This window comes from Thalassophryne amazonica, chromosome 6 (assembly GCF_902500255.1).
Source record: "Thalassophryne amazonica chromosome 6, fThaAma1.1, whole genome shotgun sequence".
NCBI lineage: Eukaryota > Metazoa > Chordata > Actinopteri > Batrachoidiformes > Batrachoididae > Thalassophryne > Thalassophryne amazonica.
The window spans coordinates 5,915,429-5,927,977 of record NC_047108.1 but is presented as its reverse complement, the minus strand read 5'-3'; the positions used below and the strand labels follow the sequence as shown (position 1 = coordinate 5,927,977).

The 12,549-nt window shown below is 40.9% G+C and overlaps 1 protein-coding gene across 19 annotated transcripts in view; it reads left to right on the top strand.

Annotated features, from left to right (window-relative positions):
* Nucleotides 1-12,330, top strand: part of cacna1db (calcium channel, voltage-dependent, L type, alpha 1D subunit, b) — a 497,403-nt gene extending 485,073 nt beyond the window's left edge. For all 19 annotated transcript variants that reach the window (XM_034171706.1, XM_034171704.1, XM_034171703.1 and 16 more), the window contains 4 exons: nt 447-556; nt 656-790; nt 11,683-11,859; nt 11,941-12,330. In XM_034171706.1, the coding sequence (XP_034027597.1) occupies nt 447-556; nt 656-790; nt 11,683-11,859; nt 11,941-12,246 (728 nt within the window). In that variant the 3' untranslated portion in view covers nt 12,247-12,330. The remainder of the gene's footprint in view (nt 1-446; nt 557-655; nt 791-11,682; nt 11,860-11,940) is intronic.
* Nucleotides 12,331-12,549: the final 219 nt, after the last annotated feature.

The window sequence follows — 12,549 nt, the reverse complement described above, 5'->3', positions numbered from 1 at the left end:
GTTGTTGAAATCTTTACCAGAGTTTTCCTCTCTGAGCTGCAGCCACATGTTGAAATGTGTGGCAGAGCCTTGGGCCTTATAGGGAGTCCTGCAAGCTTGTGGGTGCGCTTGATTTATCCACCAGGCAAAATGAGAGCAGTTTGCACACTACCAAATAAAAGTTAGAGCATAATATGAAATTATATCACAACGATATGTTTTCCTGTCGTCATGTGACGCATATCGTCGTATGACAGTGCCCTGTCACAGGTGGGTCTTGGGCTGGACACACAATGTCATACATGTTGCAGGTTTAATCCAGTTCAAGTTATTTATATCACACTGAATCACAACATAAGTCGTCACAAGGCACTTCACAGGGGTAAGGACCAACCAGAGCAAGACTCTGGAAGAACATGTGGAACAATGAGTAAACAGTGAGTTTGTCTTTCCTTCTGGCCTTTCAGTCTCCAGCAGACCAACGCTGAGTTTTGAGTGTCTTCGCAGAAGTAGTCTGGATGAAGCTCCGCCTTCTCCACCGTGCACAGCTGTTCCGCTGCAGCTGGTGCAACAACAGGTTTGCGGTCCTTCACTAGATACACTGCAGATGCTGGTGGTTGATTTCTGCTGAATCTTTGTCTCCTTTCCAAGCCTCACCTTTGAACTCCATCCTCAGGTAATGGCAGTGGCTGGTCTTGATGTCAGCAAAATCCATAGTTTGTCTCGAACGAGGTCACTGCGCTCCTGGATCACTCCTCCTGCTTCACCTATCAAGCTTGATTGGTCTCCATGCTACACGCCGCTCATACAGGTTTGACAACTGCACATTTATCAACATATTTGTATATTAACGAAATTATTTATTATATAAATAATCAACTCACTTATAGATCACAGAAATAATCAATCAGCTTATACAGTGAGGCAAATAAGTATTTCATCCACTGTCGATTTTGCAAGTTTTCCCACTTAAAAAGAATGTAGAGGTCTGTAATTTTTATCATAGGTACACTTCAACTGTGAGAGACAGAGTGTAAAAAATTCAGAAAATCACACTGTATGATTTTTTTAAAAAATAGTTAATTTGAATTTTATTGCATGAAATAAGTATTTGATCCCCTACTAAACAGCAAGAATTCTGGCTCACACAGACCTGTTAATTTTTCTTTAAGAAGCCCTCTTATTCTGCACTCTTTACCTGTATTAATTGCACCTGTTTGAACTTGTTACCTGTATAAAAGACACCTGTTCACACACTCAATCAATCACACTCCAACCTGTCCACCATAGCCAAGACCAAAGAGCTGTCTAAGGACACCAGGGACAAAACTGTAGACCTGCACAAGGCTGGGATGGAATACAGGACAACAGGCAAGCAGCTTGGTAGAAGACAACAACTGTTATGATTATTTATTAGAAAGTGGAAGAAACATAAGATGACTGTCACTCTTCCTCGGTCTGGGGCTCCACGCAACATCTCACTTCGTGGTGTAAGGATTTTTTTCCCCGTCTGCATATACGAGGGCTGTCAATAAAGTATAGGTCCTTTTTATTTTTTTCAAAAACTATATGGATTTCATTCATATGTTTTTACGTCAGACATGCTTGAACCCTCGTGCGCATGCGTGAGTTTTTCCACGCCTGTCGGTGACGTCATTCGCCTGTGAGCACTCCTTGTGGGAGGAGTCGTCCAGCCCCTCGTCGGAATTCCTTTGTCTGAGAAGTTGCTGAGAGACTGGCGCTTTGTTTGATCAAAATTTTTTCTAAACCTGTGAGGCACATCGAAGTGGACATGGTTCGAAAAATTAAGCTGGTTTTCGGTGAAAATTTTAACGGCTGATGAGAGATTTTGAGGTGATACTGTCACTTTAAGGACTTCCCACGGAGCGGGACGTCGTGCAGCGGTCCCAGGCGCCGTCGTCAGCCTGTTTCAAGCTGAAAACCTCCACATTTCAGGCTCTATTGATCCAGGACGTCGTGAGAGAACAGAGAAGTTTCAGAAGAAGTCGGTTTCAGCATTTTATCCGGATATTCCACTGTTAAAGGAGATTTTTTTAATGAAAGACGTGCGGACGGGTCCGCGCGTCGGGACGCAGCCAGCGCGGTGCGGCGGCACAGGAAAAACACCCCCGTGTTGATAACCATTTGTAAAATCCAGGCGGCTTTTGATGGCTTTCAGTGGAGTGAGTATATGAGAAATTGTTTAACAGCTGGACATGTTCCAACTTGTCCTTAAGGCTTCCAACAGAGGTGTTTTTCCTGTGGTGGAGCATCGCGGCGGCTACGAGCCGACGCTGCAATCTGCCTGCACGTCTTTCATTAAAAAAAAATCTCCTTTAACAGTGGAATATCCGGATAAAATGCTGAAACCGACTTCTTCTGAAACTTCTCTGTTCTCTCACGACGTCCTGGATCAATAGAGCCTGAAATGTGGAGGTTTTCAGCTTGAAACAGGCTGACGACGGCTCACTTCGTGGGAAGTCCTTAAAGCGACAGTATCACCTCAAAATCTCTCATCAGCCGTTAAAATTTTCACCGAAAACCAGCTTAATTTTTCGAACCGTGTCCACTTCGATGTGCCTCACAGGTTTAGAAAACATTTTGATCAAACAAAGCGCCAGTCTCTCAGCAACTTCTCAGACAAAGGAATTCCGATGAGGGGCTGGACGACTCCTCCCACAAGGAGTGCTCACAGGCGAATGACGTCACCGACAGGCGTGGAAAAACTCACGCATGCGCACGAGGGTTCAAGCATGTCTGACGTAAAAACATATGAATGAAATCCATATAGTTTTTGAAAAAAATTAAAAAGGACCTATACTTTATTGACAGACCTTGTATAGTGATGGTAAATGCCACACTGGCAGAACCATTTATGAACATTAATACATATATATGCAATTTATTCTTGCACGACAGAAGGTATGTAGTGCATGAGTGAACGTGGTGTGTGTGTGTGTGTGTGTGAGACCCCCATCCGCCCTTCCCGATCAGGCTACACCATCCTACTCAAAGCCAACCAACAACATCTCTCAGGAAGGGCCGACCACCAAAAACAACATGAAGACAGACAAAAATGAAAGACAAGTGGTGAAGACAGTAACTGAAGTGAGACACCGAGGAGACGGGGCCTCAACCATACAACATACCACGACAAACAACCATACATGAACAAGCAGTGACAGCAACAGTCTGTTGTCTAGTTAGTGAGCCTCCATACCCCAATCTAGAACACCAGAGTTTTGATCCTGACAGGACGACTGCAACGTATTGAAGGGAGGATGGATGGGGTCATGTATTACGAGCAGTGATGCCGGTAACACGTTACACGTTACCGGCACGTAGTAACGTGTTACTCTAATCTGACCACTTTTTTTTTACTAACGAGTAATCTAACGTGTTAATCTTTCAGTAATCACATTAAAGTTACTTCTCCAAGTCACTGTGCGTTACTATTATTTTTGCATTGTGGGTCGATAGCAGCATTAAACTTGGTCCGTGGGCAGGAGGTCGGGGTTCGACTGAACTGCCCACTTTAAGCGAAGCTGTTCATCCGCGGTTTTCTGCAGCAGCTACGACTGTTCCTCACCTCTTAAAGCACAGTGACAAACAGTACACCTGCACTGAGCTTTACAAAGACATTTTTATGCTTTATTTCTCCTTTATTTAGAATTCTGAGCTGAGCTGCTCCGTATCTGCTGCTAAAAACAGCTGATCCTCCGTGACGCGTCAAACAGCTAACACTATTTTCCACTCAAATGCACCTAAACTCGCTTTCTTACCTGTAAATCTGGTCATGTTTTCTGCATAAATAAATGTTATCTATTCTTTGTGCTCAAACGCCAAAGCAGGGGCGAATCTAGATGGAATGGGGGCGTGGGGCAAGGATGTGCCCCCCCTCCCCACAACACCCCTAGATTAAAGTTCCAGTTTTTAAGCCTTTTTTTTACTACAACTACTAATACTACTTAAAATAATAATAATTTTGACAAGTAAAATGTTTAGAGAGAATTTAAATGTTAGAAAAATGTTAGAAAGAATTTAATAGTTACATTTATAAACAATGTAGGTTCAAAATTGCAAGTTTTACTGTTACAGTGCTGTCAACAGTTAAATATGAGGTCAAGAAAGAGGTCTTTATTTTACTTTTTATTAAAAAAGTATTTATTGTCATTGAAGTCAAGAAAGGGTGACTATAAAGTGAGTTTTGGCAAAACGCGTATCAGTCATGTTGAGGTGGCAGAGGGTTGTTGTTGGCAGCTGGGGAAAGTAACTAAAAAAGTAACTAGTAATCTAACTTAGTTACTTTTACAATTGAGTAATCAGTAAAGTAACTAAGTTACTTTTTCAAGGAGTAATCAGTAATTGGATTACTTTTTCAAAGTAACTGTGGCAACACTGATCATGAGATTTTGACAAACAACCTCCTTCCCTCATTGAAGATGGGTCATGGCTGGGTCTTCCAGCATGACAATGACCCCAAACACGCAGCCAGGGTAACTAAGGAGGGGCTCCGTAAGAAGCATTTCAAGGTCCTGGAGAGGCCTGGCCAGTCTCCAGACCTGACGTCAATAGAAAAGCAGCTGAAACTTGAAACCTGAAAGATCTGGAGAAGATCTGTATGGAGGAGTAGAGCAAAATCCCTGCTGCAGTGTGCAAACATGGTCAAGAACTACAGGAAATGTCTGACCTCTGTAACTGCAAACAAAGGTTTCTGTACCAAATATTAAGGTCTGTTTTTCATTGCATCAAATACCTATTTCAGGCAATAAAATGCAAATTAATTATTTAAAGACCATACAGTGTGATTTTCTGATTTTTTTTTTTTTTAGATTCTGTCTCTCACAGTTAAAGTGTACCTACGATAAAAATTACAGACCTCTACATTCTTTGTAGGTGGGAAAATGTATTGACAGTTGACAGTGGATCAAATAATTGTTTGCCACTGTGTGTGTGTGTATATATATATATATATATATATATATATATATATATATATATATATATATATATACACACACACACACACACACATATATATACACATATACAAGTGTTTGCATGTTCAATTTTTTTTACGATATCAAAAAAAAAAAAAAATCAGGCTTTGTACATTAAAATTATGCCCTTTAAACTCACAGTGAAAAGTAATCTCTATGTCATGAATGAAAAAAATAAAAATCAGTGAAGCTGACACACCACCCACATTAAAAAAAACAATCCAAGCAAACACACTTGAGTGGTTAGTGCTTCGTTTGTGCAGATTTGTGCCGTTAAATTTTTCGTTTGTGCTGTTATGGTTTTTGTGATATGAAAGTTTTTTTTAGGTCATTCAGAGGTCATCACCCCCCTGGCTTGCTCCAAAATGAACCAGACTGGTCTTCTCTTTTAGTGCTTTGTTTGTGCTGATTTGTGTCGTTAAAATTTTTATTTGTGCTGCTTTAGTTTCTGAGATATTAAGGGTTTTTATTTTTTAGTCCAGGAACCAGTCATTAATTGTGACCTGATTGGTAGGGGAAACCACGGCACAGTGGATCAGAAATGTTGTTTTGTGGCAGCATAAACACATTATGTATAGGTTTAGGTCATTCTATTGTGGATTTAATACAGCAAGTTACTGTTTATAAGGCTGTGTTATTTATTTCTCCCCAAGTGTAATTTACAGGTGTTTAAAATCTATTTTAATATTTTTGATTCACTGTGCCCCGGACACTATTCACAGGAATCTGTCATGCTTCGTTATCACGTTACAGGGTAACATACACCACCTGTCATGGAATTCAATGGACGTCGACCTTGTTTGACCTTTACTTTGGAGACCAAACATTCAACACAGTCAAAAGTATTCCATTAATCCTTTTATTTCAACCATTAATTTGCATAATTTTTTACTGAAATTGGAGCAACTTTAACTTTTGACCCCTGTACAAACTGAAACTGACCTTTGTCACCATTTTTGCGGTTTTAACCCTATAAGTCAAGAACATGCCGTCACAGTTAGTCCAAACTATACCTTTTTGGAATCGATATGATCAGAGAAATAATGTGATATAGTTTCAACATGATTTGAGCATTTTTACATTTTGACCTCTGTGTAATTCTTCATTGACCCCTACCAAAAATAAAATCAAAATCACGCCCCTGCCACGAGCCACTGCTGGGTTTGAAACAACAAAAAATCCCTGTAATTTACAGCGGTACCTGAATGCAGCACTGTGCATGTTCCCGCCATCATCGTGCAAAAATAAAACTTGTAATATCTCAGAAACTATAGCTAGCAGCAGAAACGAAAATTTTAACGGCACAAATCTGCACAAACGAAGCACTAACCACTCGGTGCGTTTGCTTGGGTTTTTTTTTTTCACGTGGGTGGGGGGGTCAGCTTCACTGAGCTGCCCCATGGCAGTGTGTCAAAGTAACTTTGAAAAGTTACTTTATTAGTTACTTTTTTAGTTGCTTTATGCGGTTACTTTATACAGTTACTTCATTAGAAGCTTTATGCAGTTACTTTATTAGAAGCTGCAGACAACTTGCAACTAATAAGGGCCCCTTCACACATAGTGCAAAGTGTGGACAAAGTGCAAACAGTGTAATGGCGTCCCTGCCTCCAATGCCTTGTACACCTGTTGCTACAACTATTTGCACACACAACCGCCTGAAAGACAAAGTGTGCGCTGTGTGAACCCATCAAACCCCCTCGTGGCAGGTGTCGGCCACATGAGTCCCACACGAGTGTGACTTTGGTGTGTGCGCTTAGATGACAGGAGGTGTGTCCTCCCACTGAAGTGGCTGTGGAAATCTGTGGATGTGGACAGTCCAGCTGAACACCATGTACTGTGTTTGGACGGACATGGAGAAACAACTGTCCACTGTGACGTGCGTGTCTGTTTGCTGTTATCAAGTGGACATAAATAAAACATACATCACTGTGGCGACGTGCTGCAGCCAGTGAGTGCACGCACGGCGCACACATGCACAGGCTGCTCCCAGGTTGAAACGGACCATCAGATCAGAACACGCAGCAGGTGATCTCACTGTCACGTTACCCATGTGAGCTCTGTTCCACATGACGCCGTGTCCTGCGGTGCGTCATGCACAAGATGCACACACAGCCGGTTGGAGACGCGCCAGCAGATGTGGACATAAATGAGACGAGCGAACTGTTTCTCGTTCATGTCATCTCATGACTGTATGTCTGTGGCCATGGGTCATTTACAGAGGAACAGATGGATCATATTTGTATTGCTCGCTTGATAAATGCTGTGTTTTTATATGGTGTGTGATTTTAATTTTTTTTTTTTTTTGTAATACTTCTGTGTCCTTCCTGATATGAGGCAGATTCCCACAGCTTTCAAAGAACAGCTCCATAGCTTAGTGGTAAAGTTTCTGACTGACAATCAGAGCTTTTGGACGGTGCAAGTTCGCTTCCAGTGGGTCGTATGTTGTTTTTATTTATTTCAATCAATGAATCAATCAATTTTTTTATATAGCGCCAAATCACAACAAACAGTTGCCCCAAGGCGCTTTATATTGTAAGGCAAGGCCATACAATAATTATGTAAAACCCCAACGGTCAAAACAACCCCCTGTGAGCAAGCATACAGAGCAAAAAGAGGAAGAAACAGTGCATCATGGGAACCCCCCAGCAGTCTACGTCTATAGCAGCATAACTAAGGGATGGTTCAGGGTCACCTGATCCAGCCCTAACTATAAGCTTTAGCAAAAAGGAAAGTTTTAAGCCTAATCTTAAAAGTAGAGAGGGTGTCTGTCTCCCTGATCTGAATTGGGAGCTGGTTCCACAGGAGAGGAGCCTGAAAGCTGAAGGCTCTGCCTCCCATTCTACTCTTATAAACCCTAGGAACTACAAGTAAGCCTGCAGTCTGAGAGCGAAGTGCTCTATTGGGGTGATATGGTACTACGAGGTCCCTAAGATAAGATGGGACCTGATTATTCAAAACCTTATAAGTAAGAAGAAGAATTTTAAATTCTATTCTAGAATTAACAGGAGCCAATGAAGAGAGGCCAATATGGGTGAGATATGCTCTCTCCTTCTAGTCCCCATCAGTACTCTAGCTGCAGCATTTTGAATTAACTGAAGGCTTTTTAGGGAACTTTTAGGACAACCTGATAATAATGAATTACAATAGTCCAGCCTAGAGGAAATAAATGCATGAATTAGTTTTTCAGCATCACTCTGAGACAAGACCTTTCTGATTTTAGAGATATTGCGTAAATGCAAAAAAGCAGTCCTACATATTTGCTTAATATGCGCTTTTAATGACATATCCTGATCAAAAATGACTCCAAGATTTCTCACAGTATTACTAGAGGTCAGGGTAATGCCATCCAGAGTAAGGATCTGGTTAGACACCATGTTTCTAAGATTTGTGGGGCCAAGTACAATAACTTCAGTTTTATCTGAGTTTAAAAGCAGGAAATTAGAGGTCATCCATGTCTTTATGTCTGTAAGACAATCCTGACAATCCTTATTTATTTATTTATTTACACATAAGTGGTGCGACGTGGTCCCACAGGTAGCGGCTGGTTTTTTTATATTTCCTCCACATAAGCGGCACAATGTGCCGCAGCTGGCACTGTGTGTTCCTGCCGGAAAGACACTGGCGCGTGCATGAACTCTTGCACCGGGTCCATGCACACCTGCCTGTAGGCATGATGTTTCGTGGTGTGCTAATTTTGAACGGTTTCGCGCTGTTTCGCCATTTTTGTCCAAACACTGTCCAAACGTCACGCTGTGTATGAAGGGGCCATAAGTAATGTAAATAACAAGGTAACTAGTAATTGTAACTAACTTGGTTACTCTTAAGATCGATCAGCAAAGTTTTCAGTTTTGCAACACCAGTTCTACAGCTTCATGATGAAATGGTATAGAGGTTAAAAAAAACAAAAACACTTGAAAGTTCAACTACAATTTGCCAGAAGGCACATCGGAGATTCAAGCGTAGATTTGATATTTTTGTTGAAAGAAAATTCTTCTCTGTGCAACTCCACTATGAAGGCATAAGTGGTGATGCAAACGAAAACATGCACTGTGCACAGTCTCTCCAGTCACAGCCATAGAAGCCTGTAACTTCTTCTGGGTGTCTTAGTGTCGTTCCTTGCTCTTCTCCTTCTTGCACAGTCACTCAGTTTTTGAGAACTGTCTACTCCAGGTAGATTTACCACAGTGTCATACTGTTTGTATTTCTTCATAATTTATGTAAATAAAGTCCAAGACATAATCATTGTCTTGGGAATGTTCATGTATCCATCCTCTCTGACTTGTCCGAAGAAAACTGGATGTAAAAGTGGTGGTTTGTATGTGTTATACTAAAGGGGGCACTTACTTATTCACACCATCATCTTGACTTTTAGATTTTTATTTCTTTTAATTCATGATGTAGATTACTTTTCACTGTGAGTGGGGCATAATTATGTGGGCATAATTTTAGAAATTTTAATATACAAAGCCTGAATTTTTGTTTTTTGATGTCAGAAAAAATTTCTAACATGTCAAGGGGAGAAACACTGTGTGTGTGTGTGTGTGTGTGTGTGTGTGTGTGTGTGTGTGTGTGTGTGTGTGTGTGTGTGTGTGTGTGTGTGTGTGTGTGTGTACACAACACCTGGCAAAAATTATGGAATCACCGGCCTCGGAGGATGTTCATTCAGTTGTTTAATTTTGTAGAAAAAAAGCAGATCACAGACATGACACAAAACTAAAGTCATTTCAAATGGCAACTTTCTGGCTTTAAGAAACACTATAACAAATCAGGAAAAAAAAAATTGTGGCAGTCAGTAATGGTTACTTTTTTAGACCAAGCAGAGGGAAAAAAAATATGGAATCACTCAATTCTGAGGAAAAAATTATGGAATCATGAAAAACAAAAGAACGCTCCAACACATCACTAGTATTTTGTTGCACCACCTCTGGCTTTTATAACAGCTTGCAGTCTCTGAGGCATGGACTTAATGAGTGACAAACAGTACTCTTCATCAATCTGGCTCCAACTTTCTCTGATTGCTGTTGCCAGATCACCTTTGCAGGTTGGAGCCTTGTCATGGACCATTTTCTTCAACTTCCACCAAAGAGTTTCAATTGGATTAAGATCCGGACTATTTGCAGGCCATGACATTGACCCTATGTGTCTTTTTGCAAGGAATGTTTTCACAGTTTTTTGCTCTATGGCAAGATGCATTATCATCTTGAAAAATGATTTCATCATCCCCAAACATCCTTTCAATTGATGGGATAAGAAAAGTGTCCAAAATATCAACGTAAACTTGTGCATTTATTGATGATGTAATGATAGCCATCTCCCCAGTGCCTTTACCTGACATGCAGCCCCATATCATGAATGACTGTGGAAATTTACATGTTCTCTTCAGGCAGTCATCTTTATAAATCTCATTGGAACGGCACCAAACAAAAGTTCCAGCATCATCACCTTGCCCAATGCAGATTTGAGATTCATCACTGAATATGACTTTCATCCAGTCATCCACAGTCCACAATTGCTTTTCCTTAGCCCATTGTAACCTTGTTTTTTTCTGTTTAGGTGTTAATGATGGCTTTCGTTTAGCTTTTCTGTATGTAAATCCCATTTCCTTTAGGCGGTTTCTTACAGTTCGGTCACAGACGTTGACTCCAGTTTCCTCCCATTTGTTCCTCATTTGTTTTGTTGTGCATTTTCGATTTTTGAGACATATTGCTTTAAGTTTTCTGTCTTGACGCTTTGATGTCTTCCTTGGTCTACCAGTATGTTTGCCTTTAACAACCTTCCCATGTTGTATGTATCTGGTCCAGAGTTTAGACACAGCTGACTGTGAACAACCAACATCTTTTGCAACATTGTGTGATGATTTACCCTCTTTTAAGAGTTTGATAATCCTCTCCTTTGTTTCAATTGACATCTCTCGTGTTGGAGCCATGATTCATGTCAGTCCACTTGGTGCAACAGCTCTCCAAGGTGTGATCACTCCTTTTTAGATGCAGACTAACGAGCAGATCTGATTTGATGCAGGTGTTAGTTTTGGGGATGAAAATTTACAGGGTGATTCCATAATTTTTTCCTCAGAATTGAGTGATTCCATATTTTTTTTCCCTCTGCTTGGTCTAAAAAAGCAACCATTACTGACTGCCACAATTTTTTCTTGATTTCTTATAGTGTTTCTTAAAGCCAGAAAGTTGCCATTTGAAATGACTTTAGTTTTGTGTCATATCTGTGATCTGCTTTTTTTCTACAAAATTAAACAACTGAATGAACATCCTCCGAGGCCGGTGATTCCATAATTATTGCCAGGGGTTTATATATATATATATATCTCAATCAAAGAAATAATCAACCTCGTTTATAGATCAAAGAAGTATAAGCTTGTTTATAGATAAGAAAAAAATCTATGTTTTTACAGATTCATTTTGGGACCCTTGTAAGACAACTGCAGAAATTTGGGACCACTGCTTCTGCTTGAGGCGCGCTGCCTTGTTTGTACCCTGAGTTATTTTTCATTCATTTTTCAAAATGGGGTGTTAAATGTTTATTTTGCACCACTATGATGAAAATTTGTCCGATAATTAAAGCTTGAAGCTGTTTAATAAGAAGAAAATATAAATGGCAGAAAAGATGATTGTTTATGTATCAGAATTGTCCTTGGAGAAAAAAAAAAAAAAAAAAAATTGTGCTGCTCAGCTTGTGTGTATGTTTCCAGGTGGACTGGCAAAGTCCTGGCAGTGTCCCCGGTGCAGTGAAGAGAAGTTTGTGGTATACGGACGGGCAGGAAGGCCCTCCCAGCCGCAGCCACTCGCCGTCATGTCTGCGGTTACCCCCGGAGCGCCGCTCACAGCTGCTGCAGAAACGAGGCAGCGCCAACAGTCTGGTGGAGGCAGTGAGTAACAAGATAAGTTTCCTCAATATGTGCTTTGTTTGCAATTTGTTTGTCATTTTGATTGTCTTTCAATGTTCTCAGGTGCTGATTTCTGAGGGCCTCGGGATATATGCCAAAGACCCCAAATTTATAACGGCAACCACGCACGAAATAGCAGATGCTTGCGAGATGACAATCGATGAGATGGAGAGCGCCGCCTCAAACCTGCTGAACGGGACTATGGGTAACGGCAACACTGGGGGAACACGGAACATCAGCACGGACACGAATGCCAACGCTAGCCTCAGAGACCGCAGCATCCGTGACTACAGCGACGAGGAGCTGTACATTGGCGTGACAGGCGAGGAGGACCTGACGGATGAGATGATATCCGTGCAGTCACTATAGCAGTGGCTCACACCGAATTCTTTAGGTTTTTCAATTGAATTTGTTCTGCATTTCCACTTTGAAAATCAAAAAATGGACTGGAAAGAGAAAAAAGTGCCTTTATTTGGGGAATGCTGACTCTTAAGACACAGATGGAGTTATTATGGGGAACCAAGTTGCCCTCTAGGAGGCCATACATGCATTCCCGAAAAGCTGTTCTCTTCATATTTAACACACAGCAGGCGAATATAAGAGCTGATGAGATTAGATGAGATTTATTGTCATTGTCATTACATGAGTGCAACAACAACAAAATTACATTTA